We start from the raw sequence: 27,922 nt of genomic DNA on the forward strand, positions 1-27,922 counted from the left end.
TTCAAATATTAAAATCATATGTACAAAAGAGGATTGCATTAAGTTAAGTTACTGGTAAAACAAGTAATAATTAATCAGTTAGAGAATAGAAAAATAATAAAACACATAAACTACAATAATTAGATCAGAGCTAGTCACTTTGCAGTTTAAGAGAAGAGGCAAACTTGTGGATGGAGTTCATCAGTGATTGGAAGTTGTCAAAGAAGTCAATGAGAGTCATTTGCTGATTCTGTTCAGTGGACTGAACTTCATAAAGTCCGTGGCAGAGTCAAGGCGAAACGGTGTAAGGTTCCTGACTTGTCTACAAGGAGCATTGAAGTTTATTTTAGTGAGGATATCAGATGCTTCATAAGTTCCAGTGATTACTTTGGCTAGAAGGGTGATGTCAGCAGCAACTCTTCTGGTGCACAGAGGCCTCAGATGAAAGTAATCACACAGCGATTCATGATACACTGAGTGATAGAATAGAGGATTGCGGTACGTAAGGTAATGGACAAAAGTTTTTTTGGACTGCTTCAATTTTGTTAGTTAAAGTCTTTGTGTGAGGATTCCAGATGGGTGAGCTGAATTCAAGGATTGGCAGAACAATAGTTTTATAAAGGATAACCGCATATCTGTAGTTTTTGAACTTGTATGTGTTCCGTTTGATGAATCCCAGTGTTTTGAATGCTTTGCTGGTGATTTTAAGGACATGAGCATCGAATTTAGCACTGTTGGAGAAGAGAATCCTCAAGTCGTTAACTTGGTCACACCTTTCGATGATCACAGAGTTAACTCCGTATAAAGTGTAAAGTGTAAAGTGTGTTTAGGGTCTAACGGCACCAGGGGTTACCCCCATCTCCGTGTAGTCTACATTGTCGCGTGTTACAGAACACTGTAAAGGCCAGAGATTTAAAAGTGTATGGATATTGTTGGATGTAGTGTCGTGTACCGTTGTTCATCTGGCTATTTAGCCGCTGGACCCCTACTGAGGCCCAACGTTGCCCACACTTAGCCCCGTGGAGGCAAGCCAGGTACACCAGTATTTTTAAATAAGTACTCTGGCAGGTCCTGCCACCTAATTTCCTGGGATTTCAGTGGCTAGGACCAAAAAAAAAAAAAAAAAATGGGGGGTGCGCTAGAGGTTGGGTCAGGCCAAGGAGTTTTAAGTTATACAGTGTGGAATTAAGAATTTTGGGTGTAGGGCTAGGATAATTTTGACATGGGATGAACGCTAGTTGGAAAGCTAGAGGGGGGAGGGGAGACTAAAGGCTGGGGGGTGAGAGACAGAAGTATAGGGTCGATAGAGTAGATGACCCCAAAATCAGTGAGGCAGGCCCATGCCACACCAGAAGGAAAGGGGGGGTGGCGGGGAGGAGACAAGGGGACCTTCACCTCCTCCCCGCCAGGACAGGGGAGAAACAGGGCCGCGCAAGGGAGCACGGGTTCAGGATCGCCACGTGGCATTGGCAGCAATGCTGCGTGAAGTCATAGTTGGCAGAGTCCACTCCGAGAAGGTAAGATTCGAGTAGTGCAGTCCTGGGACAGACAGGTCCCGGCCAGGTGGTGAAGTCATTTCAGTAGTGAGCTGCATGAAGATGTATTTGGTAGAGTCAATCAGAGAGGATCAAATCCGAGTAGTGTCAATCCTGGGACAAAGAAGTCCCATCCAGATAGTAGAGTCATTTCAGTGGTGAGTCAACTTGGTGGGAGGCGAAGCCGGAGCGGCAGTCATGGTAGATGAAGGTGATGTTGAGACTACATTGTAAAGGCACAATTATTGTGCAGGTTGAAAGTCTTCACGGGGATTGCAGTGTGCTGAAGCAAGTAGTGGTCTTAACACATGGCTGTTTAGGCCGTTTCATTGTCTGGTTGGGTCTGATTCTGTGGTTGTGGTAGGGTTTTCCGCCTCGTGAAGAGGCCCTGAGCAAAGTTCGAAAATGCTGTATAGGTATGGTGGTCTTCCAGGAGATGTTGCTCCTGATCTCTCGGGATGAAATGAATTTGTGTGATGAGAGAAGATCTGAGGTCGTCATATAGTAGGCAGTCATGCATCAAGTGGTCCCAGGTTTCCTGGGCACCACAGGTGCAAAGGGGGCTGTCGGAAAGTCCAAGAAGGTTCAGTTTGCTGCGAAAGGCACCATGCCCTGTTAGGAGGTACGTGGTTAGAAGGCCTGGGGAGAACCAGGATGGTGATTTGGGATATACTTTGCATATGTCTGGTATAAATTTGCGGGTGATGGCCCCTTTGGTGGATTCAGACCATCTGGCTTGCCAGGTCTGTTGTAAGTAGGTTAGGAGTCTGCTTTTTTCGCTGGAATAGGTGTTAGCAGGATCCGTGGTAAAATCAATAAAGGTGGTAGACTTTCCTCTGCTGAGTTTATACATCATCCCCACATGGGCCACCTCAAGGTCTAGGGGCAGTACACCGGCGAGGACTTGTAGGGCGTGCGTGCTGGAGGTGCAACATGCTCTGGTTATCGTAAGGAGAATTGGCCGTTGAATGATGTTCAGCTTTCTTCGTCCTACCACAGTGGAGGCTTTGGTGAACCATATGCCAGAACCGTAGGTGATAGCTGGTATGAATATGGCTTTATACAGTAAGGCTAGAGTGCGTTTTTTGAGCCCCCAATCTCGGCGGGTAACCCTGGCAACCAGTGCAATGTAATTTCTAATTTTCTTTTGTAGATAGTTGAGATGTGGGAGAAATGTTAGTTTGCTGTCGATGATAATGCCAAGGAGTTTCAGCTGAGTAACAAGCTTGATGGTTGTGCCATGTATCTTGATTTGAGGCGGCCTCTGCGGATCAAGATAGCCCTTCAGGAGAATGGATTGAGTTTTTGTGGATGAGATGGTCAGATGGTTTTTCCGGACCCACGCTTGAAGGGTGGTAAGAGCTCTGTTGGCAGATACTTCAAGCTGAGCCCTGGAGTCCCCTGCCAGGATGAGGGAGAGATCATCAGCATATGCCAAGGTCTGGACATCGCCTAAGTCAGTACTGAGAAGCTCGTCGAGTACAGAGTTCCAGAAAAGGGGGCCCAGGACAGAGCCCTGAGGGCAACCTCGGTGGACACGACGTTCCACGCTGGAGAAGGGAGCCTGAACCACAATGCTCCTGTCACTGAGATAGTTGGCAATGCAGTTGTAGAGATTTCCTGGGAGCTCAGCGCGTCTCAGCCGTCCGAGGACGCTAGGCCACCATAAGGTGTCGAACGCCCCAGCAAAGTCGATCGAGATGACAAGGAGGTACTTCTGGGTGCAGTTCCTGGCAGCATTTGTAATAGCCTCCAGCGCATCGACCGTAGACATGCCCGGTTTGAATCCAAATTGATTTTGTGCTGGTAGCTGTGCAGTATTGTAATGGTTTTCCAGTCTCCGTCTAAGGAGCTGCTCAAAAACCTTACTCAGCACAGGAAGGAGAGCAATAGGCCTGTACGAGTCAGGGCGATCATACGGTTTAGTTGGATTTTTGAGTATGAGCCGAATGGACGCAGTTTTCCAATCAGTTGGGAACCATCCCTTTAGCAGGCAATGGTTGAAGAGGTTTAGCAGGGTTTCTGGAGCGAATTCAGCAACTTTTTTAATTATTTCGGGCTCGAGCATGTCCAGGCCTGGTGACTTGTTATTTCTCAGTCTCCCAATGGCCATAGAGAGATCCTCGACGTTGAAAGGCTCTTCCACGAGTGTTGAGTTATAGTTGTTATTGTCAAGGCAAAGCTGCTGTTGTTCTGGTGAGTTGTCATCTGGTGGCTGTTTGAAAGAGTAATCAAGTATGTTTGAAATTGAATGCTGCCAGGTGGAGGTCATGTGGCCTTGTGGGGTGATTGTGGAGCGAATAACTTCTCCCCTTGGCAGTTTGTTTGTTGTTACCTTGAACACGACACCCCAGGGGTCAGAGTTACCAACTGTTGATACCAGGTGCTCCCAGGACAGTCTTTTACGCTGCCTGATCATCGCGTTGTAGGCGTTTCGAGTTTCTCTGTACTCCTGCCGGAGGTATTCAATTTCTGCAGGGGGCCAGGATCGCCTGGCTCGTTGGAATGCACGCCTCTTTTGGTTTACTTCACGTCTGAGGGCCTGAAGCTCTCCTGACCACCAGGGGACTGCTCCAGGGATGGGATTTTTCCGTTTTATTGCTGTGTTTGCAGCGTTCGTAATCATGTCCGTGATACTGTACTCCGTATTTGGGCCGACCGGGCTAGCCGAGTGGGTAAAGTACCTGCCCGGCAACCCAAAGGTCGCGGGTTCGATTCCCGCCTCGGGCTTGGATCAAAGTACTGCAAAAGACCTTGGGAGGTGCAATATGGCCACAGAAGCCGATGCGCCAACAACTACCAAATCAATCAATCAATCAGTACTCCGTATTTATTAGTTGTGAAGATCTGCCGGATGAGAAAGAGATTACTTTGCACTATGAGGGGTTAGCAGAAAAGCCATTCAGAGATGGCCACAGAGAGAATTTATTGAGAGCACATTGAAGCTGTTGAGAATCGGTAATCTCCTTCACTGATGAGTAGAGCTTAAGATCGTCTGCATAGAGAGAAACTTGAACATTGGAGGTGTAGATGAAAGAAGGAAGGTCATTTACGAAAACAGTGAAAAGAAAAGGACCTAAGGGGGAGTCTTGAGGTACTCCACTTAGTGGTATAAAACAGTCTGAGTTCACTCGATTGATGATAACGCTCAAGGAACGATGCGTAATATAGCTGTGTAGCCATGAGAGCAAAGGGTCACCGATACCATATAGCTTAAGTTTTCCAGAAGTTGTTCGTGCGGGACTTTATCAAATGCCTTAGATATGTCTGTGTAGACTGCATCAACTTTTAGGTGGTTATCAAGAGCTTCAGAGGTGTATTGCCAGAAAGGAAATAAATTTGTGACTACTGACTTGCCACTGCAGAAACCATGTTGATTCTGATCAATGAAAGGCCTGTACTGCTGTGTCGAAGAGTTTAGGCAGGCTGTTTTGCAAGGTTATGGGTCTGTAATCAGTTACATCATTGTTATCACCTTTTTTGAAGATAGGAACTATATTGACTTGCTTAAAGTGTTTAGGATACTTCCCCAGCCTGAGAGACAAGTTGAAGGTCCGCAGTATGAGGGGTTTTAAGGTAGTGACAGTCATTTTACAAAATAAGCCTGGAATGTCATCTGGGCCTCTAGTATGCATTTCTCATGCTTTTTTTTTATACATTGTATATATATATATATATATATATATATATATATATATATATATATATATATATATATATATCACCTGGTTGTGGCGCATTATAGCCTTAGTCGCTAATGCGCCAATAAAACCCAAGCAACAACAACATCTCATGCTTTTTAATGCCGAATTTAAATCTTCATCAGTGATAAAGAGGTTAATGAGGATATCATCTTTAACAGGTGTGAAGTCAGGAAATGAGGCAGGTCTCAATGTATCATTTGTTTGAATTCTGGAAAAATATTTGGCAAACTTTTGAGCAATACTGAATTCCATCTGCGTTATGGAGTTGTAACTTTCTACTGGTTATATTCTTATGCTGCATGTAATTCCAGAATGGTTTGATATCTCTGTAAGTAAGCAGACTATCCTGAACTGACTCTGCATACATATTGTAAGAGTTTAATATGAGCGTTTTCACTTCTTTGCTGAGTTGGCTGAATATTTCATAGTATTGACTGTCACCTGATTGCTTCTACTTGTTTCTGTAGAATCCTTTGGATTTAATTTTATGTATTAGTTCGCTGTTATACCAGTGCGGGTAGGTAGAGCGTGCAGTCAGATGGGATTGAGGAACAATTTCAAATATAACTGAATGGACACAGTTGATCAGGTTGCTGGTGAGCACATCGATGCCATCCATAGCGTCAACGAGCTGCTTGTCTACGTTGAGCAGAGGCCAGTCAGCCATTCTGAAATTGAATCGTGGAGAACGGGAGCTGCATTTGAAGTTATGAGAAGTCACTGTGATGTCAAAAGTAATTGGCGAATGATCCGAGTGAAATATAGGGTTGTCATTGTGAACATCTATATGAGTAGAGGAAAATATTAGGTCAAGGTGGGCATTTTCTCTGGTTGGAAAATTGCAAATTTGTTCAAGACCATAGCTGTGAAGCATATTAAAGAGAGCCCTAGTGTGCAGTGATGGAGAAGAAGAGCCTAAATTGGCCAGTTGACCAAAACCATTGCTATGTCGGCAGATTGAATTAGTGGGAAGACAGATTCCAGCGAGCTTTCTAAGTACTGGAGGTCGATATTAGTTAAGGGAGTTGGAAAACAAAGCAATACGATTAAACTTTTAACTTGCCAAGATGAAGAAGGCACTATACTGATTCAATATTTGTGAAATTTGATGCAATTTCACAGAGTATATGGTTAGAATGTATAATAGCTAATCCGCCTCCACGAGATCCTCACCACCAAATACGGAGGATGCGGAAAGGTCAGGGAATGACCACCGCATATCCCGGAGCAATATGGCCTTAGTTGCTAATGCTCCTAAAAACCAAATAACAAATAACCACGAGATCCTCTGTCCTTTCTATGGATTGTATATTGCCCATCTATAATATCCTGATCATCAATATCTATGGAGAGCCAGGTTTCAGTAAGTAGGTAAATGTCATAAATATGTGAGCTTTGGATTGCTCTAAAGTGGTTTAGGTTGCTAATTATACTCCTGCAATTCTGAAGGTAAACACTGAACAGTTGGGATCTGGGGATTCTATGACGAGAGGAGAACGTAGTATGTGTAGATAGCAGGGTCTCTGATTGCTATGCCTGTGGAGAAGAGATTGTGGACTCCCTTGATGGTCTGTCCGTGAAGCGTTTTACTAGAGCCCCTGATAAGAGGGATCTTAGATTCAGCACTTTTTCTGTTTGTGATGGAAGGCATGTTATTATAAAAGATGAGTAGGCGGGACACCGTGTCTTCAGAGAACGGACATCTACACCGAAACCATATTCTTTTTTAATTAAGTTGATAAGATCTTCAGATTTAGTGGCGGGTCCAAGCCCAGAAACAAAAATACGGTCTTTTGTGGGAATAATTGTGATATTGTACTTATGTTTGAGTAACTGAGATTTTTCTGCAGTACTGTAGTTACATTTTGTGTTTGATGAGTTTTGGCTGGAAGCTTGGAGGAAGTGTCTTGAGATATAGAGACTTGAACATTTTCTGAAGGTTTGTTCTGTTTTGATCTTTGGTGTGATATTTGAGACTGGCAATCAGAAACAGGTTTACTCACTGTGGCGGCAGCCCTACAGACAGGTTTGCAGACCTCATTAGATGTGGCAGCAGTTATTTTTGCATATGCTGCCTTAACTGATGTTGAAAAGGATTCCACTTGGTGACTCTGAGCTTGTAAAATAGAGGTACAGACAGAACTGTTCCGCAGAGGAGAGCAGGTGGTAGGAGTGGTTCGATTTACATCAGAAGAATCATCTGACAGAGTCTGTTTGGCAATAAATTGCTCTGTTGAATGACTTGAATCATGAATGTTAGCAGGCTTTGGAAAATTAATATTTGCAGCAGTAGGAGTATTGAGGCCGGTGGAAGATGAAGATCTGGTCTCAATACTAAGGGTATCGTCAGGTAATGAAGAATTCCTATTCACTTTGAGCCCATTAGTTTGAAGAGTAGGTTCAGAATTCTTCCTAGCTTCCCTTAAGTGGCAAGACATAATTGACTTGAGATTTTTAATTTGGGCGTTAATGTCGGAAATTTCAGCCTGTTGATTAGTTAATATTGTTTTTATACCACGAATCTCCGTGGATAACTCGCAGTTTCCTTCATTGAGTGTATTAGAATCCAGGGGAATATCAGATTTTGCAGTATGAGGTAGGCTGATTAGCTGAGTTTGAATGAGGATTTTCTGCATAGTATTAAAGAGTAGTTCCTGGAATTCAGTTGATTGCAGAATACAAAAGGTTGGATTCAGAGTTTCAGTAGGGAGGGAGTTAGCGCTGAGATCTTCTGACAGCACAGATATGTGTTTGAATTGATGCATCTGAAAGTTGATGCGACCCCAAAGAAGGATTAGAGGCTTCATCCACGTACGATTCAGAGTCAGTTTTTTTTTTTTTTTTTTTTTGTCCTCGCCTTTTCCCATTATTATATGGGGTCAGCATTTTTTTTTAATGTTTTGGCATGCAGTATTTCTAGTTATTGGCATGATATTTGTCTCAAATGAACTAGAGTAGGGCATTTCAACTTTGTTAGCGGAAGAGGAGGAAAGTGTCTCAGGTTCCGTGTTGTTTTGCGTTGCAACAGTTTTATATAGGGCTTTTCTGAGAATTTCTGAGTCGACATCTATCACAACAGAATGATTTCCGACGACTTTTATTTAATTTTTTAAGGTCAGATTGGGTACAGTCATTGCATATTAATTGCTTTCACTCAATACATTGGACAATGGGGTCAGAGCTGGTCCCACAGATGGTGCAGACGCTAGAATTTTGACAGAAGGTAGTATTTGTCATATTGAATTCAGTTATTGTATAGTGTGTTTAGGATCTAACGGGACCAGGGGTTTCCCTCATCTCCGCGTAGTATACATTGTGGTGTGATACAGAACACTGTAGAGGCCAGAGGTTTAAAAGTGTATGGATATTGTGGTGTGTAATCTTTTGTACCGTTGTTCATCTGGTCTTTTAGCCGTTGGGTCTCAAATGAGACCCACCGTTGCCCACACTAAACCTCGTGGAGGCAGACCAGGTACACCAGTATTTCAGTTACTGTAGTGTTACTAGACAATTTAATATCACCACCAGTTGTGGTTTTGCAGGCAATTGGCACTGTGACCAGCCGGTCGCCTTACTTGTCCCGTAATGAAATCCACAGGTAGCAGGGAGGGAAGAGCAGAGCGGCTATGCGAAACTCTAATGCCTGGTCAAGTGTCTGTATAAGTTGAATTACAAGATAATGGCTGAAAGCGCTTGTATAGAGTAGCAGAATGAACATGCAGAAATTCATTTAATACTTATCTGTTGTCTGTTCAAATAATAAAAAGTACTTTCACCTGGCAATCCAAGGGCCTATCCTTATGTGGTGGCACTAATAGGAACTTAATACCTTAATTAAAAAAACACACAAATCAAGAAAAGTTTATGGAGCACATCATACAAACAGCCGGACGCAATCGTCCTCCTAGCGGACACTGACAATTCCCGATGGACCCAGCAGTGAGCAATCCTTCCTTTCCAGTGTTGGACGATAGTGAGTGCTCCCACCTCGTGTTATCTAGGTGGGAGTTCATTTCAGGTGCTAGTTTATTTCGGGCGCTATTTTATTTCAGTTTATTTCAGGCATCACACAACTTGTCTCCTTTATAGCAACGGAAAGTGTTCTGCTTCGCCTTCGGTAGGGTATGCGCGTGCGCATGTCCATTTTTTTTATTTATTTATTTATTTATTTTTTTTTTTAATGCTAAATGTCTCTTGGCAATATAAAAAATGATCCGAAATAAATACGCATTCTTATCGGAAAAAAATCCATTTTGTACACCACGTTGATAAACGCTGTACAGTACTGCTCCTCAAATACCACCACTGCTATCACTAAACTTCTTTATTTATTAAAACTGCAAATAAGAAAAGTATTAGAACCTATAGTACTTATTACCGTGGATGGATTACTTCGAGTTACCTCGGTGCATGCGGTTGACCAGTTTATTGCACAATAAATGGATAATTCTGTTTAATTATAAGCCGATTATGCACAGAAGTTATACGCCTACCCATTAAATGTTTAACTTTTATTTCAGGAAATTGTTGTCAATGGACAAAGACAATCATCGAGTACTTTTCGACTGGGTGGACCCAATTTGCTCATTAAGCAATTTAGTGATCGCCAAAGTGAGTACGCTAGATACATAATTTTTATATCTAATTAATTAAAACTAGAATAACACATTTTTTCCACTGTAGTTAATTACTTCAAAAGTTTTCTGACTAAACACTCGATGATGTTTATTACAATTATGTACTGGTACATTACGGTTATTCATGTGGTAATTGTAAGTCTTGTAACATTAATAACCAACCAGTACACAATATGAAGTTCTATGTCTTTCTTCCTTAAAGAAAGATATATAACTTCTAGAAAAGATTTAAAGAAGGGGAACCAGTTTGGTGAGGAATGCCAATCGATGTCCATATAAAGACTGGTTTAGAAGGTGCGGACTGCAAAACATGGGAACTGGACATCTTAGGTGGGGGTGTATATGGTCCTGAAGAGAATTAGTAAAATGAACGAGGGTGGCATATTTTCACTGGCAGAAAAGAGAACTAAGGGGCACAAATCCAAAAATTCTTGGAAGTAACAGAAAGTTACTTCTGGGAGCGTGTTGTAGGTCGTTGAAATGAATTGCCTGCCACAGTCGTCAAGGTTAATAGTTTGGTAAAGTTCAAAGCGTAATTGGATAGGCACGTTTTTTTGTGGACCTGGAAGCTATGAATGATAGAATTTTTTTTTTTGGCCGATGCCGAAAAAGCAGGCTTTCGTGCATCATTTAGCCGTTATAATATTGATAATAATTTCCTTTTGGTATTTGTCAAAACGTATCGAATCTAAACTTCCATTTGTATAGATTTTTTTGTGACAGCTTTAATCCTGCAGGGAAGGAAATGTTGCTCTGCTTACAAAAGATTTTGTAAGTATGATTTGAAATATTCTCATTTTAAAAATGTCTAGTAAACATTGTTGATGAACTGATACATTTGTGGATCTTCTACTTCGTGTGTGGCCCAAAAAAAATATAAAAAAGTTGGACTCCATTTATAATGTTTTTAGTTATAATTTAGACTGTATAGGCTATTTAATTCATCAATATTTCTCTCATTTTAAAGGCTCTTAATAAGTGAAGTTTTATTTTTCGAAAAAAGAAAAAAAAAATTACAATGGAGATCTCCAAAAGCCACACTATGCCTGAAGTGGTCACATGCTGCCTATCTTTACCCTAATTGAAACTTGCATTCTGATACTCTTTCACTTTGTTTGTCGCCATATCTGATGAATTCAGTGCCGAGTTCATATATCCCTCATATTGTACGTACGTAGTATATTTATTCAATGTGAGATCATCGCTCCACCTCTGGACAGCAAAATGCTATTTGGGATTGATCATTTACCAGTTACTTCATCATCATCATCATCATCAGCCATTTTCAATCCACTGCAGGATGAAGGCCTCTCCAGCAACTTTCCAGTTCCTTCTGTTTTGACACCAGTTACTTATGGAGCTACAATTATCAAATTTTAAAACACAAAAAGATAAGCAGTCGACGGAAAACAATAAATTCGGTATAGTTTGAAGCCCCACACATTTTGTTAAAAAAAAACAAAAACCGTACATTAAATTCAAATAAAGATAAGTAATGTAAAAATGAACGGTAAATAGAAATGCAACTAGCAGGAAAAAGTCAGTCATGTGCGATCCGCTCCGAATTTCACATCAGGGCGTGTCCATGGCAAAACCAAGGGAGAAAACAGTTTATGTGAATTATAGTTGGTTAGGTGAGGGCATGGAAGCTCACTTGTGCTGCAGAGCTACTACAAACTTTTGTAGTTCGTTAGAAAACATATTTTACTTACATCCATTTTCTGAGATGTTGCAGAAGTTGATGATGTTTGAGGGACATATGTAGGAAACACGATAGATTTTGAAGTGCGCTTTCTTTATATAGTTTATTTGGTATTGCGGTCTCATCTTATCTTCCTGCTGCATACAATGATGTCGTCAACATCAGGACATCCAAAGCGCGTGTGCCTTGGATTAAGGTTATGGCATTCCGTGTAACAATCAAGTGCCTCCAATGTATAATGTTCCGGTTCGAGAAGAGCACCGCCTTGGAGATCATGAAGGAATTACTTACTTGTGGTCAAGTTCAACCATCGCAGGTTTCAATATTCTAATCAAATGTGGCGTTTCGGATGCAAGGGCAGAATAGATGACCAAATCAACGATGCGTACAATTGAGGCATCAATTGTACTGCATCACGCATACTGCATGATTAGCCTCTTATTACAAAATTTGGTAAGCATTATTTGCATAAATTGCCGAACTAAGGGCATAAAGCTTCGCATGCTTTTTGTGCTCCTGCGGCACATGTTGTCATAGAATAAGAGTATCGATAAAATTTAATCTCACACGCACGTAATGAAAGTTTAAGGGACAGAGTAAGAAGAGTGAAGTGAAGTGAATTCCATTAAGTATACAGCTAGGAATTTTCTGTAGGTTTTAAACGGAAATTCATTCGCTAAGTGAAGATCACCTCCTTCTGCAATCTATTATCATGCGAGATAATAATTTTGTTCCACAACACGCTCCCTGAAGGTAAACTCACAAGATCTAGTGTATTGTTCTTTCGTAAGATTTTGCAGTTGTGCCATTTAGTTCTTGTTCCACTCACCATTAAGAATATTCCTCCTCATTCATTTTACTAAGACACCTCAGGGTCTTATGTACTTCAATCAAATCCCTTCTCCTCTCCCCAACAAGGTGTTTTGTTTGCCAAGATCTGAAAACTACGTTCAACAGACAAGTCGATCTTTAGAATCGACAGATACACTGACTCATTGTCACCTGCGTTGTCTTTCCACCACCCAACACAACTGTCCATTGTCTGATTATTTTTTTTTATGGATGAGTGGACTAATAATGAAAATTCCTGACGTTATAAAAGGCAATTACCATCCTAAAATTTCAATTACTTCGGAGATTGATTTCTTTCTTGGCGTTTTTGCGACCACTACTACAAAATAGTTAAGTGAAAGTATGTTTTGGTCCCCTCTTTAGAAATGTTTGGTCATTGTGCAGTTCCAAAACAATAAAAGAATTATATATCTTTCAAGTCGTGTGCTAAACGAAAGGATACTTTGGGTAACAGTGTATTTATCTTTTAATGATGTTCGATGCGATACAATCTGCGTTGTCACCGAGTCTGATTAATAGCTGCTGTAACTCCACAGAGACATGACTGAGAATCCTATCGGAGATATTACTGTTGAGCTATTGCAAAGCTCGTCAGTAAGAGGCTGTCATATCAGTTTTGCTGAAAGTGGCATTTATTAATTCGATACTACGTGTTACTCATTATAAAACGTAATATTCATGGAACCAGCGTTTATGAGAATTTCCTGAGGTTATTCAAGTTCCGAAATCAATCAAATATATAATGAAGGCTACTATCGTGAACAACTTATCTTGCTTCTTCACATTAAATCGACGACCTGGCCACGAAAGATACGTTCTTAGAAAAACCTTTCTCGTTTTGCTGATTTTAGCGATATGAATACTCACGTTTTACATACTGAAGACTTGGTTGGTATATACATTACACTGTAATGTCTTTATAGATGAATTGCCTCGCCCCTCCCACCAAACTTAAACGAATGCCAAGTTTATTCCTCATAACCTGAAAAGCGTTGATAATTCCAGTAGATTTCAGAAACAGGGCTAGTTCAATCCCCCTCCAGTTCCCACATAATATGCTGCCGAAGAAGGAAAACTAACGTAAGAAATCACCATTTGTACGAGATAAATCAAAAAAGAAAAACTAAAGAAAGATTATAAATATATGTACTTGTGTTTTAGAGTTTGTTTATTTATTGCAGTATGTGCTTATTTTTTAAAACGTACTTGCAAAAAACATTTTTCCTAATAATTACCAGAAAATACTTTGCCAAAATCATTGTACCATTTTTAAATAATAACCTCAAATTAGTTTTTACGGCATGACTATTCGAAAATCTCTTTTAAACTTTAAAAAATCGTAGGGGCGATTTTATAAATGTAAATGTGATAGAATTTGCATACTACTTTCAGATTAAATTTGGCGTATGTTTCACTCGCTGCCATCCGTGGAAGATTTGTTGTGATCTTTCCGGATAACTAAAGCTTGTAAATCCAGATTGGGATTAAAGGCTAAGAGGTAGTTCTGGATTTGCCATCAACCGTGAAGTATTGCGGTGTTAGTAATTCTGGAGTCAACATCCAAAGACATGACTTGACATCATAAATAATTGGTCGCAAACAGAAACTATCACCACATATGGAAGTTATTTCGGGCAGGTAAGGATTCAGTGGGTATAGAAAACCTTTGGTTAGAGAATTTGTTGCAAAAACTGTAAATACTTTTTAAAATAATTTTATGGGCGAAAATCCTGAATAATGTTTCTAAACTAGCGGCAACAAATGCTTCCATTAGAACACTTATCTGCGAACAGAAGAAGGAAAAGTTCTGCGGTTCTTTATATTCTTAAAAATATACCACCTCTGTGGAATTTCGCAATCCACTTTTCTTGGGGCTTTGTATAGAGCAAAAATTATATAGATTATCACTAGGATTAGTATTAAAAAAAAAACTCTACTTGCGTTGCTTCTTCAAATCAGCGTTTCCCAACGTGTGATACCCATACCATCGTTGGTAAACAAAGGTATTTCAAGGAATACACGGCACAAAATAAATTAAAATTTGTGCCAGGATCTGTCTGCTAGCAAATGAACTCTGATGTAAAGAAAGTTGAACTGGTTCATTTCTGAAAATTTGTCTTAATCAGAAAACCGATCAACAAACATTGTATTTTATGAAGACGGAACGGAACGCTCGTCAAGATAATAGTAGAACGCAGTTAATGCGTATAATGGAACACATGCCATTACTGATTTGTATGGCGAAATGGAAGGCTGTTAATTCCGAGCTCTGAATATTATGCAAATCGATGTCTTTTCAATTGCGTTCTTTCAGGCAGTCATATTTTTACCCCAGTAATTTCGTTTTTAATGTATGGTCGATATATTAAAATATATTATATATTTTAATATTAAATCTGAAGGCTAGTGATCGTAATCAGCAAGTGCGTAAGGCATCTGGTATTGGTGCATGTGAGGTAAAATGTCGATGTTTGAAAAGCGTACATCATCCAACACGATTTGCTAAAAAACAAGTTTCCATCAGACTTGGTCAAATTGTTATATTGAGAACGCATTTGGCTATTTAAAAATTGTTGCCTTCTTTTGCTGAAAAAACAATGGAACACTTCAGCACTGAGGATCTGATTGTATGAATTTTAAGTGCATTGCAGATGAGACTAATTTTTAAAATTTTTCATTCTTTTTATTCATTTTTTATTCATATTTTAATGCATTTTTTTTTCAGTTTTTAATGCTTTTTTTTTTTTTTTTTTTGCTCTAGATAATTTTGCTAGGGCTTGTGCTCTTTTCTGGAGGTGCTTGTTCATAAAATTAACTTTGTTTTCTTACCAATAGACGCCTTCAGATTCTTGAGGAAAACTAAGTATTGAATATTACTTAAATTCTAACGAATTTTATCTCTTTTATTTCACTAACTGCAAGTAACGCTGTGGTAGCGTAAACTTTTTTTCCTATGCCCACATAGCAAATGGGGATTACAAATTTAGTGTTTTATAGAAATTGATATCACAGTGATCGGCTAAAAAATAGACATTCAGTTTTTGTGGCGGTTTCACAAATTCACATTATGTATCTAAAGGTTATGAAACTTGTTTCTCTAGGTTTTTGTGAGGAAGATAAAGAAATTAATCGAATAAATGAACTGTAACGTCAGTTGCTTCTACCGGTCCACATTCTCATTACTCTGATAAAGGTAGCCACGAATTCTGAATGAAATAAACCGTGATTCAACAAGTATTTCTAGAGTAGCAACGTGTTGACTTTAGAAATCTGTAGTATTTCAAAGTGCCAATTGCAAACTGAAAAGAGTGACATTAATTGGAGGGAGCGTTGCATTCCTTCTAACGCCTTACTTGTGGACTTTCTGGTGCTGTTCAAGAATGAAAAAAAAAAAAAAAAACAAGATAAGGTAAAAAAATTCCTACCGCATACATCAGAACTCATTCTCCACGCTACCGATAATGTGAAATTACAAGACAGTGCTGCCGATGTCAAGGAAATAGCAAACAGGCGACAGCAATCGAGGATGAATAAAAAATTCTAGCTGGGTCCAGCTAAGTATGGTAATCTAGATAACTCTTCAGCCGGGAACTATGGTAGCAAATGGGGAACGGAGAAAGTAAAAGATGACTGTGGCGAAACGAAGAGTGAAACGTGATGTGGAGGAGGGATTTTAAGTCGAGTGGAGGCGTGGACATGGTCAAGGACCTGACGAAGTCCAGACAGGCTATTACTAACTCATGAATCATGCTGACCTCCTTGCTGCCATTAACCTGCTCTGTCTTTCTCCGTAAAGAAAACTAAAACAAGAGCTTGTAATATGTGATTTAACCACAGAGCTGGCACAGTCACTCTTTCCTTATTCAGCTTAATAAACAGCGACGAGTTTAGTCTGGTGTACAAATGTAATTGCTACTAACTAATAATGAGTTCACGTGAAAAGTATGCTACTTGCTATTAGGTTATTAACTCTAATAGCCAATTATGTGACAGCGAATTTATTTGTCTTTAAGATAGAACTTGCTTCATTCTACCTTCTTTGAATAAACAAAATCAAGACATGTATAAGAAGATGGAGAAAAACTAACCAAAAATAAGATTAATAATATTAAAGTGAGGTATCCTAATTCTTGCTTTATTATATGTTGAAGTTTTCCAGGAATATTGCTTCCATACGTGCAGTTCACTCCTCCGTGAGAGTAGAGTGATTTGGTAACTAATTTGGAGAAGTTTAGGTTTCCGGAGACTGGAAGAATTCTTACAAGCTTTTGCAATCCCCGGTGTAATTGGCCCATCTCTGGCAAAGGCGGTAGGCTTTTCAGCTACATATCGTGCAACTCGACCCGTGGGAAGATGTACTTGTACAGGCAGAATATACGGCAAAACCCTGTGAACGAGAGTGACATACAACTAGTGCGCTATGGCCTGAATATCTGATGAGCCAATTTCCAAGATAGGTCATTGTAATACCATTTTTTATATCTTCTGACCAGATGGCTCAAGATGAAAACGTTTCGTTACTTATCAAATCTTTTTAGTATGTGCACTAAATTAAAAGTTTTAAACTTTGATCACAAATAAATAAAAAGAAATGGTAGTTTTAAATTTTATTCACATAATCTGAAAATTAAAAATATTTTGGCTTAAGAGTGATATTACCATTTTTTTTTTAATTTGAAGTTTTTGACATTTAAATCGATTTTTAATTTATTCTACATGTTTAAACGTATAATACGGTGTTTGCATACTTGACACACTATGGAATGTTGTATCAAGATTATTACTATTCAGTTTATTAAGCTTAATTTCACCCCGTGTACAGCTGGTTGGCTAGAAGGGTGTGCATAGAATTATAAGTGAAAAACACATACATTAAAAGGACGGTTGATGTTTGGCAATGCACTTGCCGGAGTTGGCATATTATCAGTAAATATATTAACAAGAGGGAAATAATACAGGTTTGAACAGGAGAATAAATAAAGTTTACAATATAAATTCAGTTTACGATCGAATGAGAACAACCAATTAAAAGAAGTCTTTGCATACAGAAGTTCATGATTATATTCCTTCCCATTTAATCAGAAGGTCTAAAATTGAAATAATTATTATTATTACTGCAGTGACTATTCTTTTAATTTTATATATAAAGGAAAAACAAATTTGCATCCATTTATCACCATTTTAGCAAATATAATGAAGGAATAGTCAGTTTCAAAGACGAGATAAGCAGCAATTGGATTTCCATATCATCCTAAATCACTCAATTTAGGATGTCGAATTGATGACAGAATGAAACAGGAGACATAGACCATATTTTCAACTGAAGGTAATCATTTTAGAACGAATAAAATGTTTTGTTGTAAATACACTTGGAAAGTCTGCTGCGTGCAATAGTCGACGCTTTAACTAACGGGTTGGCAGTTTTTGATAGAAGTAATAGGATTTTGGCTGTGCATGTCATACTCATGAAATAAACGTACATGAACTGAAGAATTGATTGAAATGTGCATATGCTCGTCCTTAAAAATGACATGAGTTAAGACAATGTAACGGTCTGCATTTCTGTCCAGGCACGTTACGAAGGCTTTTATAATGCGAGCTTCATATGTTAACTCTACGATGTAGGGACTTCTTTTGGTGGTGGAGAGGAGACCTTTATCAACATATCCCTCCCCCGCCGTAGTTGGTAAAAGGAATGTATTGTGCAGCGATCTATGCCAATGCAGTTAAAGGAACTTTGAGTTCAAATGCCAGTTGAAGCAGAAGGAAAGGTATATATCTTCCCTTCACCTATAGCCATAAGTCCGGCATCATAGAGAAACCAGTAATAATGGACAATGTTTGCTCAATATGTCCACCATTCATTGTGATACACAAATGCAAGGATCTGCACAACGTATACGACTACTTGGTGCAAGGCTGTTGGGGATCAAGGACACTGCGAATTATACTTCCTCTTAAAGTATCTACAAATGGTTAACCCCCGTGACTACTCTACTGAAGAAGAAGCCTATGATGCGGCCCCTCCAACCTCCATACCACAGCCATTAAACAATCAGCATATTGTTCTCAATCAAATCATGATTTGTTCACATACCAGTAACATAATGTGCCGATGCGCTTCTCCGGTCAATCTAGCCACCTTTTTTTTTTTAAAGCTTTGGTATATTCGTGCCGATTTTCAGGAATATCGAGAGTGTACTTTGTTCGAATAACCCAATCGTTCTCCTGTATTTTTTACTCATTTTTAAAATCCTACCAAATATAGTGAACTTGTTATAGATATTGCGGTATAGGGGAAGGGTCTTGAAAGGAGGAATCTTGGCCAGGGAGAGTCTCTCCCTTCTTCCCATCATTTAGAGAGAGAGAGATGCTGCCCACACATCTTCAATTACAAATTAACAAAATTTTCTGCTATTTGAATCATAAGCTGGGGTCGTATTCGAAATAAAACTAATTAAAACTTTGTGTGAACTTATACGCTGTACAACTTTTATGTTTCATCACTGTAACGAAAACTAGCAAAAACGTTATGGCTCACCAAATGTTGGGAGGTTTAGGAAAAAAAATTAGCTTCACCCATTGAACGTTATAAATAAAAAGATATTTATTTTTAAAGGTAGATGGCGCAGCAATGATCCAGAAACAGTTAATCCAAAATGTGCTTTACATACATATCTACACACGCATTTGAAGTTAATATAAAGGTTTTATAATAAAAAGGGAGGTGTTTTTACTTAAATTATTTTTGAAAACGCAGTAATTTAATAAGCATGCTTTGAGTGATGAAGTATCATAATGGTTGAATAAAATAGAGAATTTTTCTAGATTACTCTCCAAAGAAGAAAATGCTCTTATTTCAGTCTGATCTAAATCATATTTCCAATACATATGAGAGAGAACGTTAGGGTATCTCCTATTTGTGGAGTTTTATCTTTGGTGGTTACTACCACTCATATTATAAGAACCTCCGTGATACAATATAGCTCCTGTGTACAGTCCGAGTCAAATTACACTTAACGGTACTTGAAAGTGTATCCTGTTCTCTGTAAGATTAAAATAAGTTACATTATTCAAAAATTTCAAAAGACAGTAGAAAATACGATTTAAGTTACCAATTAAAATAACAGATTATTAACAAGACTTTACAAACAGTTTTTCTACTCGGTATCGTGCGTAAATTTTAATTCTCTCATAAAGTTCAGTTACATCTTTCATCGAAAAGAAGAAAGATGCGTGCGGGATTTATGTTTATTAAAAATTACCGATAGTAAGTTGAAATGCTCTCCTTTGTTTTATAATAAATTTTATTTTGCCCCGGCCTTCCCTGAAAGAATGTCTTCGCACTTAAGATCCATTATGTATACTTGCTAGCTTTGTTGTCGATAGATGGCGCCATTGATTTCGAAGATCTGTAAACAGTTGAAGCAAAATGCATATTGTGCTTTAATAAGGTTTGTCGCAGACGTTCTGCCAGATATTACAGCTGGGGTTACTAGTTCAGAGTCTAAAATGCTGATGGTGTCAGACATGACGGTGAGAGCCAGTATTCCTTATATTTCGAGGTTACAGCTCTAAAACGGTGTTCACAGACTGGCCGCTGGATAGTCTACCAGACCGAACCTGCTGATAAATTTATAGGAGGGACTCGGATCAGCTACTGTATAATCTCGCTGCCTCTACTCTCCAGCTCGTGACTGGAGAGAGTGCGAGTAGTGTGCATATAGGGTGGGGGGGGGGGATACTGCCGAGTTCACATTATGTCAAAGAGATGGATATATTCTCCGTATGGCATAGTATTTAAGGTTAGGCGCCACCGGTGGTTTCCCACATCTGAGCCGTATGTACTCTGATAGGATGCCGAACTAATGTAAAAGCCAGGAAAAATGTAGTGTCTAGTTTATGCAGTGTTATGTTCTGTTGTTGTGTCTTTGGCCGCTGGAACCCTACGTTTACTCGCCACTACCACTGGAAGGTGAGCGCCTAGTCTCCCTGGCGACCCTGGTCTCCGCAAGGGTCGCCTAAGCTTTCTGGACGGAGACCAAGTAAAAAAAAAAAGAGGTGAGAGTGGGTAAGATAGTACAAGTGGTGGAGTCAAAATAGGCAAGAGGATGAGGAAAGAAGGCATCCTCTAGCGGAAAGAAGAGGTGGGAAGGGAGAAGTAGGAACCACCCCTGATCTGGAAGCCACCGAAGGCCAGGGAAAGGAAGACAGCTTGCAGAACAAGGGAGGGCTGCAAAGGTGGGTAGGTACAATGGGAAGTGTGCGAGTGTGATTTCTTTCAGATCAGTGCCGTAATTCCTACGAGGATGATGTCCAGTTGGGTGTTCATTCAATTTTGTTTATGATCGGTGATGAGAGAAGAGCGGTTTCAGGAACATCTGGTCTGGATGTCTCAATTATAGGACCAGACGTGGAGTGATGATACCCTGCGCCTCTTGAAAACTGCAGAGGCATACCTGCTAAAAGCTAAAAAAGCTTCCTTTGATTTAGCAGGTTTCTCTCCGGAGTAAGTGTGGTTAAATTTAGATCCAGTAACAGTTGATTACGTAGGTCCCGGTAGATGTTACATGACTGCATCAGGTGCCAGTCCTCTAGTTCTCCGCATTCACAATGGGCATCGTTTACAAGCCTGAAGTCGCTTTTGAATGACTCATATCCTGTCAAAAGAAAGTAATATGTAAATTAGGGAAGAACCAGCCAAGTCTTTGTTTGTTGAGGTAGGAGATACTTCCAAACTATTTCTACCCATAGGTAGAAATAACTTGGTAGTGTACTGCCTTTGGTCGCAGTACTACCATATTCTCTATGTGTGTTTGCTATATCCAAACTTCTACCTCATTTGCACCAATGAATTACTAACAGCCAAATTAATAAATCAAACTTATAAGCGAAAAGATATAAACCTCCCATAAGCTACTCCTTTCATTTCACAAATATACATAATCACGGTTTCTCACCTTCCATTTCCGCCTTCATAAGGTAATTAATCGTCTGTCTGCTAAGCCCCAGTTACTTTTTCTGAGAGAATCTCTCAATTGTTGATTGTTTCAACCACTACTCATCTCAGTTTTCCTACTTATTAACACTTTTAAGTCCTTTCTTCAAAGGTAATACCTGTGTATATGTAAACTCTGATATCCCTTCTTAGAAGCTTCCTAATCTTCTCATTCTGATCCTCTCGTTTTTAATCTGCTGTGGATTAAGGTCTCTTTATCCCATCATATTCATCTGTTGCTTTTATTGTTCTCCCAAATCCACAGACCACTCAAATTTTTGATCTCCTTTCTGTGAAACTGAATTTTCTGCAGTCTAACTTTTCCAACATAGTCGAATAGTGTTTTGGATTAGGGCGCCACCGGTGGTTTCCTACAACTGTTCCATCGTTACTCGTTGGCGTTTACAGAAGAACTCTGTAAACCCCAGAAGTGTATTGTTTTGTGTTTGAGTAGTGTTGGATTCTATTGTTCTTCTAGTTTTTGGCCACAGGGCCCCTAATAGGATCCTGCGTTGCCCGCTCATCTCCAGGAGGTAAGCCAGGCAGGCCATAGTTCTCTGGCTACTCTCTGCCAGGGTCACCTGAGTTTCCTGACATAAGCCAAGTTAAAAAAAAAAGTGAATTGGGAAGATAGAAACAGAGTGGGAATGAGAGTAGGGGGAAAGAAGGATGAAGAAAGAAGCATCCTCCAGTATAGAGAGAGGGATGAAGTAATTGAGAGCCAAGGTAACGAGTCTTATCCTGGAGGTAGAGATGTTTCTGGTGTCGAGATTAGCTTGGATTTTGGTTATGAGTCTAACCCTGAAGTCATCATGAAGTTGGCAGGTGTACATCACATGCTCCCAAGTCTCACAAGTGGAGTGAGGATCCTGCGCTATCTCTATGTCGACGAGTTTTTGTTTGAAAGGACTATGTCCAGCGAGGATGAAGGTTAGTTGAAGGTGAGAACCACGAAGGAGACTTTCGGCAGGTAAATGTAACGGAGGATTTTATTTTATTTTAATGAAGTATATATATATATATATTCCGTTTGTGTTTACATCTAAATACACTATTCTCTATTGAGAACTGTGTACTCCACTGGTGTGTGCAAAACTTAAGGACCAACACTATTTCTAAAGGTTCCAACCACAAAATAAAACGAAACAGCCTGTGGCGATTTGCATAACTGTGGCCTTTCAGTAGAAAGCTGGTGCACATGAAAAAAATTGAATCGTGATGAGAGGGCTCACATAAACAGATAAAAGCAGCAATTATGTGCAAATTACCGAATGGCGAGCAAGTGGTCGTCCACGAAAAACAACACCCAATGATGACCGCTATATACTCCTACAGGCTAAGAGGGACCGACACCAGACAGCGGGATCCATTGCAAACCAGGAGCACAGGACGCAGGATATCGCGGTTTACTGTAGCTAGGCGACTCCACAAAGGTGGACTGTTTGCCCTACGGCCAGTACGCCGTGTCCCTTTTAACACCGTTTACAGTGGTGCATCGAACAAAAGGATTGGACAGCAGCGCAATGGGCTAAGGTATTCTTTACTAATGAGAGTAGATTCAATCTCAGAAACGATTCTGGACGTCAGCTAATCTGGCGAAAGATTGGCACACGGTGTCACCCCGAAAACATCACTGAACGGGATCGATATGGCGGTCGAGGTGTTCTCGTCTGGGGAAGCGTTATCTTGGATGGACGTACACAACTCCAGATACTGGAAGGCGGTACTGTAACTGGTGCATGCTACTGTGCTGAGGTAATCCTTCCCCATGTGCATCTGTTCCGAGGTGCGACTGGCCCCGAGTTCGTGTTTATGGATGATAACGTCACACCCCATCGCACTGCAGCTGTGATATGCTTTTGGAAAGTGAGGACATTGTTCGTATGGATTGGCCTGCCCCGTTCCGCAGATCTAAATCCCATCGAACACATATGGGACGTTCTGGGGAGACGCCTAGTGGCACGTCCACACCCACCAGAAATGTTCACTAGCTGAAGATGGCGCTGACAGAGGAATGGACGATGTTACCGCAAGAACTTATCAACAAAATTGTTCTAAGTATGGACAGGTGGTGCAAAGTCTGCATCGACATTAGGGGTGGCCATATCTCCTACTAGGACCACCTCTTCCCTTTGTTTCATCTTTGGCAGTGATGCATATGTATCATGGCAGCAAGTGCTATGTTGCCATTTTTTAATAAAGTCCCTCTGTACCGTTTTGTTTCCGTTGTTGTTTTCTTCATCATTTCTGTACCTCACGAGGTTTGTTTGGTATGCTTTTCCCATATCCAGGCCACTCCTATGAGAAGCTACAGGTGAAAACCTAACTGGTCCTTAAGTTTTGCACACCAGTGTCATATTTAATGTTTATTATAGTCGATTCGCACTTTTCGCTCAGTTTGGGTGAAATTCGGGCGGACTATAGCTCCAATTTTAAGTTTCTTCAAATCGGAGCTGCAGTTAGCTGTTTTCGGAGGTTGTAGTTATTCTTGGTGTTTCAGGCAGCACATCAATCAACCTGTGAACACACGCACTTATAGAGACATAATACATCGTAAAAGACCATATAAACTGAAACACGTGTGATCAAAGTCGTCGATGCACCAAAATAGAAACTAAAAACCAACCATTGTGTTTATTACACGGAAGAACTGCTCATTGCTTTTCTGTCGAGTTTTTCGGATGCACACTTCAATTTCCCATCGGCAGGTGTAACCAGTATAAGGCGCATCAGTTTCGTGTTCCATCTTTGCTAAATAATATAAACTGCGATAATCTTTGCCAAATAATAAATAATCATCTACCTTCCCTTCAGACGTGCTCAAAAATGAAATAACATGGATCCCGAAACCTTTGTGATTATAATGATTATAGTTTTATTTAGGTTATGCTGGCATTACTTTAAAGGTTTGTTTTATTTGCCATAACTCTCAACGACCCCAGAGAGCCTCTTTCTGCATTCAAGTTAAAATGGTCGGCTCAAATGGAATTTTTTTTTTTTTTAAATAATTCTTTTCGATGTTATTCCTTTTGTTATTATTTGCAACTGCACAGTAGCATTCCACCTTTAAAAAATAACCAGAATTGTGCAGTTTTGATTAACTGTGTACTGTTTATGTAATGAATGGGGAGAAACAAATATCCCTCTTAGTTTAGCACCCTCTTTAAGGGTTTAGGTGTGATAAAGAATTCAGGCGGAGGAATGTCACAGGTGGGAAAAGAAAAATGTCCTCCCACATCGGTTTCATAAATGGCGGGTGTGCTTGATATCCTGCCAAGTTTTTTTTTTTTTTTTTTTTCCTGAAGTGTGAAAGAGGAATTTTTTCTTTGGAGTCTCAGGTGTGGCTTTAATATTCATTTTTGTCTGTCCTCCTACCTTTTAAGAATATGGAAAGCTTTAAAATGTTTTCATTATTGTTCACTACACTTACCAGCACTTAATTCTTTCGGCCAATAATGCGATCTTTAAATGTACAAAATCAAGGTCGTAAATTTTTGCAGATCTTCTACACTATTGGAAAAAAATCAGCTTATGTGAACCAAACATTTCATGAATTAGCGTTTCTGAAACTGAAGCACTGCATACCTCTAGGTATATTAGTATCTGAGAGGATTGACTTGGCGCATTATGGCCACATCTGCCAGTGCGCCATTAAACAAATCAATTAATCAATATCTGAGGTATGTAAAGGAGGAAAGTCAATAATCTGTGACATTTATTTATAATAAAAGAAGCAAAAAATCTGAATCCTGTGTTTTCTTTTATAGGCTTCTTCGCATATATGCCTATTCCACCTATTGTGTTCATGTCCGTTCGTCTGTCTATCCATCCTTCCTTCGGCGTGTAATAATTCGAATACGTCTGGATGGAATCTCATGAAATTTTATATTTGGGTCATTAAGAAAGATTTGTCGAGCCATTTCAATTTTCATTAAAATCGGACAAATTTAAATTTAGAAATTATTATTTCTGTTTTGTTTTTTTAATTCATACATTTCATATGGTTATATATATATATATATATCTGATAATTAAAATAAATATGATATTTAAAATAAAAACATCAGCCAGTAGTACGGCAATAATGCAGAGCGAAACGAAACGCAAAATAATATAAAATAAACAAACTGGGAAGGGAAAGTAGAGATAATAGGACAAAAAGGTAGTCGATAATCCCCTGTATAATTTAGTCAATTAAGTCAAACCCAATTAATAGAACATGATGTAAATTTAAAATAATGCCAATTATAAATAATTTAGTTCTGTCGATATGGGGCATGATGGTCAGTCTATTATTTTGATATTTTAGTTTTTTGGTAGTTTCTTTAACCCTTATTTGGTGATATTTCACGTCTTTTGGAACTGGTACCTTCGAGGGGGTTCCGCTAAATTATTTATAATTGGCATTATTTTAAATTTACATCATGTTCTATTAATTGGGTTTGACTTAATTGACTAAATTATACAGGGGATTATCGACTACCTTTTTGTCCTATTATCTCTACTTTCCCTTCCCAGTTTGTTTATTTTATATTATTTTGCGTTTCGTTTCGCTCTGCATTATTGCCGTACTACTGGCTGATGTTTTTATTTTAAATATCATATTTATTTTAATTATCAGATATAATTAGGCATCATGTGGAGGATGTGCATTTGCTGCCTCTAATGATAGCTACATAGCCATATTTATTTATTTTTATTACTTTTGCCTAACTTTTACTTCACATAATATATATATATATATATATATATACACAGGAAATTGTAGTCGGAGCACTGGACGTTGTGTGTTGCCGTGCTCTGATTGGGAAAATGGATAGTTATGGCGGATGCAGAGAAACCGAAATGTTCTCGGTTTGCATATATGAAGTAATTTTTGTTATCAGTTTACTAAATACATAAATCGCGAATTATTGTTTGCTTATTATACTAATCACACCAGAAACGTTAAATATGTTATATTTCAACTGACATTAAAATCCAGGAGGAAATAATTACAAAAATGTTTATCGGATATTGCGTCTGAGGTGTGCGTTATTTATTTTACTAATTCACGAAAATTCGTGAAATACAAATTGTATTTCAATTCTTGCTAAAAAAATCAAGGAGGATACAAGTAAAGTAACTACAAAACGTTGAGTGAATATTATTTGAGGTTTGCGCAATGATGCGAAAACAGTACTTTTTATATATTGTTAGTTAATCAATTAGTTGTGATAAGGTAATTATTTACTTTTCACTTTCATTAATCACAGAAAGAGTTCAATTAATTTTTCTTTTCGATTTAATTTCTTAATTCTACATTTATTTTGTACATTGGCGCTCTAAAATGAAACAAGTTAGGTAATGAGTACATTACCTAACTGTTTGATTTTAGTGGACCAATAAATTCAAATTTTAAAACTATATTTTAATTGTTCATATATTGTGTATCGTGTAATTTTAATCTGAATGAAAGATATATAAATGAATGGCGAGTGCACGCACACGTTGATTTTCAAGTTTACGAACAAACAGGAATTATAACATATATCCAATTAATTTAATAGCTTAAAGTGTAAATTTTTATATATTACCTGGCCTTGGCGCATTATGGCCTTAGTTGCTAATGCGCCAATAAAATCCAAACCAAACCAAACCATAGCTTAAAGTGCTTCGAACTCGAAAGTTTCACAACTGGAATTACTTCCACCCATGACCTAAGAAACTTTCCAAACAAGAAATTTGGCTGTTTTCATAAGAGGATTTTCGCAGTTCTTACTTGCTGATTTCTTGGCTGTACAGCTTGGAATGATACTCCAGATGACGCTCCTCAGTGATGTTTCATATTGCCTGCCACCCATTATTTTTGTGTCCGTAAGTCCTTCAAATTAAAGGAACGATGAAAACTCGCATTTCCGACTGCACGCCATATTTATTTTAAACTTATGTTGCCTGTAATAATTCCTTGGAAAATTTCGATAATGAATTTATTATTGGGCATTTATTTTTTTCTTTAAACTTCTGTTTCATGAAATTGCTGCTTTCTACCCTAGAATTTTTTTTTTAAATAATTCTTTTCAATGTTATTCCTTTTGTTATTATTTGCAACTGCACAGTAGCTGTTTGAAATGCACATATCGAAAAGGGACTATCACGCATAACCTTCGTGTTTGTTTGTTTTTCTTCAAATAAAATCGGTTTACATTCGTTTCAGAAATGAACCGATGATGTTTAGACCAAACAGGACGGGGAACAACTTTCTCATTGAGGAAAAAAAAAGCAGTTGATTAGATTAAATTTAGAAATCGTAAACTCTGAACTTTAATACTTAGTCCAATTTTACATCAAATTCAAAACTTTCAGCCCAATATAAATCCCGACAAATAGCCTAAACCTAAAAATAGATCCCGGTGTTTATATTTCCAATTAAAGAAAGGCAGTTGCAATTTATTTTTAATAATAGAACTAAAACATCTTCGTATGCTTGACCAATTGTGTAAAAACGTTCGTTGGCTACTCTGGCGTGTTGAATT

The 27,922-nt window shown here is 38.9% G+C and overlaps 1 protein-coding gene across 1 annotated transcript in view; it reads left to right on the forward strand.

Annotated features, from left to right (window-relative positions):
- The window catches only part of LOC150088225 (uncharacterized), a 691,583-nt gene that overhangs the window by 189,050 nt on the left and 474,611 nt on the right, over positions 1-27,922 (forward strand). Inside the window, exon 4 of the mRNA XM_090369395.1 lies at positions 9,739-9,829. Coding sequence (XP_090225521.1) covers positions 9,739-9,829 — 91 coding nt within the window. The remainder of the gene's footprint in view (positions 1-9,738; positions 9,830-27,922) is intronic.

The sequence above is a fragment of the Mastigoproctus giganteus genome, chromosome 3 (genome assembly GCF_048544385.1).
Source record: "Mastigoproctus giganteus isolate SK-2022 chromosome 3, ASM4854438v1, whole genome shotgun sequence".
Taxonomy (NCBI): domain Eukaryota; kingdom Metazoa; phylum Arthropoda; class Arachnida; order Uropygi; family Thelyphonidae; genus Mastigoproctus; species Mastigoproctus giganteus.